Source organism: Palaemon carinicauda, chromosome 13 (genome assembly GCF_036898095.1).
Source record: "Palaemon carinicauda isolate YSFRI2023 chromosome 13, ASM3689809v2, whole genome shotgun sequence".
Taxonomy (NCBI): Eukaryota; Metazoa; Arthropoda; class Malacostraca; order Decapoda; family Palaemonidae; genus Palaemon; species Palaemon carinicauda.
Window position 1 is genome coordinate 46,215,195 of NC_090737.1, and position 998 is coordinate 46,216,192.

A 998-nucleotide genomic window follows, 5' to 3' on the forward strand; every position below is an offset into this window, starting at 1 on the left:
GTTTTAATAACAAAAACAACCAATATATGAGGTATTGTATGTCATGTTTGGGTAAAAGTGACAACACTGTTGGGTTTGAAATGTCAACAGCTGCTCCCCGCAAACTCACTCCTGTCGCGTCTCTCCTTGGTGTAACAGGTGGGTAACAGAGCTCCCATTATTAAGTAATTACTCATACGCTCATAAAGCCGTGCCTTGTGTTGTGCGCTGGCATTTTGCTTGGCGAATCTGCGGTGTCGAAGATGAAGCAAGTTTCTCTGTCCAACGACACTGTCAAGTCCCGCATCTTCGACATGTCGTGCAACATCAAGTCGCAGCTCTTGGCAAAGGTCAAAGCGTCTCCCGTCTTTGCAATTCAGCTGGATGAGTCTGTGGATGTGGCAAATTTGTCTCAACTAATTGTCTTCGTTCGATACGTCCACGACCAAAGCATCGAAGAGGACTTGCTGTTTTGCCACCCACTGGAAACAACAACCCAAGCCGCCAACGTCATGCAGCTTGTCGACGCCTTTTTTGAGGAGGAAGGATTGGACTGGGGCAAGCTCGTCCATGCCTGCACAGTTGGGGCTCCTGCTATGTTGGGTGCGAGGTCTGGATTCGCGAAACTACTGAAGCAGAAGAATCCTAAGGTTGTGACCCTGCACTGCATCATACATCGAGAAGCGCTCGCATCAAGGACGATGACACAACCGCTCAAAGAAGCGCTTGATACGGCAATCAAGCTTGTGAATTTTGTCAAAGCGAGCGCCCTCAACACTCGACTATTTCGACGGTTGTGCCAGGATATGGAATCCGACTACGAAGGACTGCTGTTCCACACTGCCGTTCGCTGGTTATCGAAAGGCGACATGTTAAATCGGCTTGTGCATTTGCTCCCCGAAGTTACACAATTTTTGGAAGAAAGGAACAAAGGAGATCTGAAAGCTGCTGTTTCCGATGAGGCATTCCAGTACAGGCTGGCACTTCTTGCAGACATGTTCAGTCACCTGAATGAGCTT

At 48.5% G+C, this 998-nt stretch overlaps 1 protein-coding gene across 1 annotated transcript in view; it reads left to right on the forward strand.

The window, feature by feature from the left end:
- Window positions 1-242: 242 nt before the first annotated feature.
- The window catches only part of LOC137651536 (protein FAM200C-like), an 807-nt gene continuing 51 nt past the window's right edge, over window positions 243-998 (forward strand). The window contains exon 1 of the mRNA XM_068384764.1: window positions 243-998. This exon is cut by the window's right edge and continues 51 nt beyond it. Within this exon, the coding sequence (XP_068240865.1) occupies window positions 243-998 (756 nt within the window).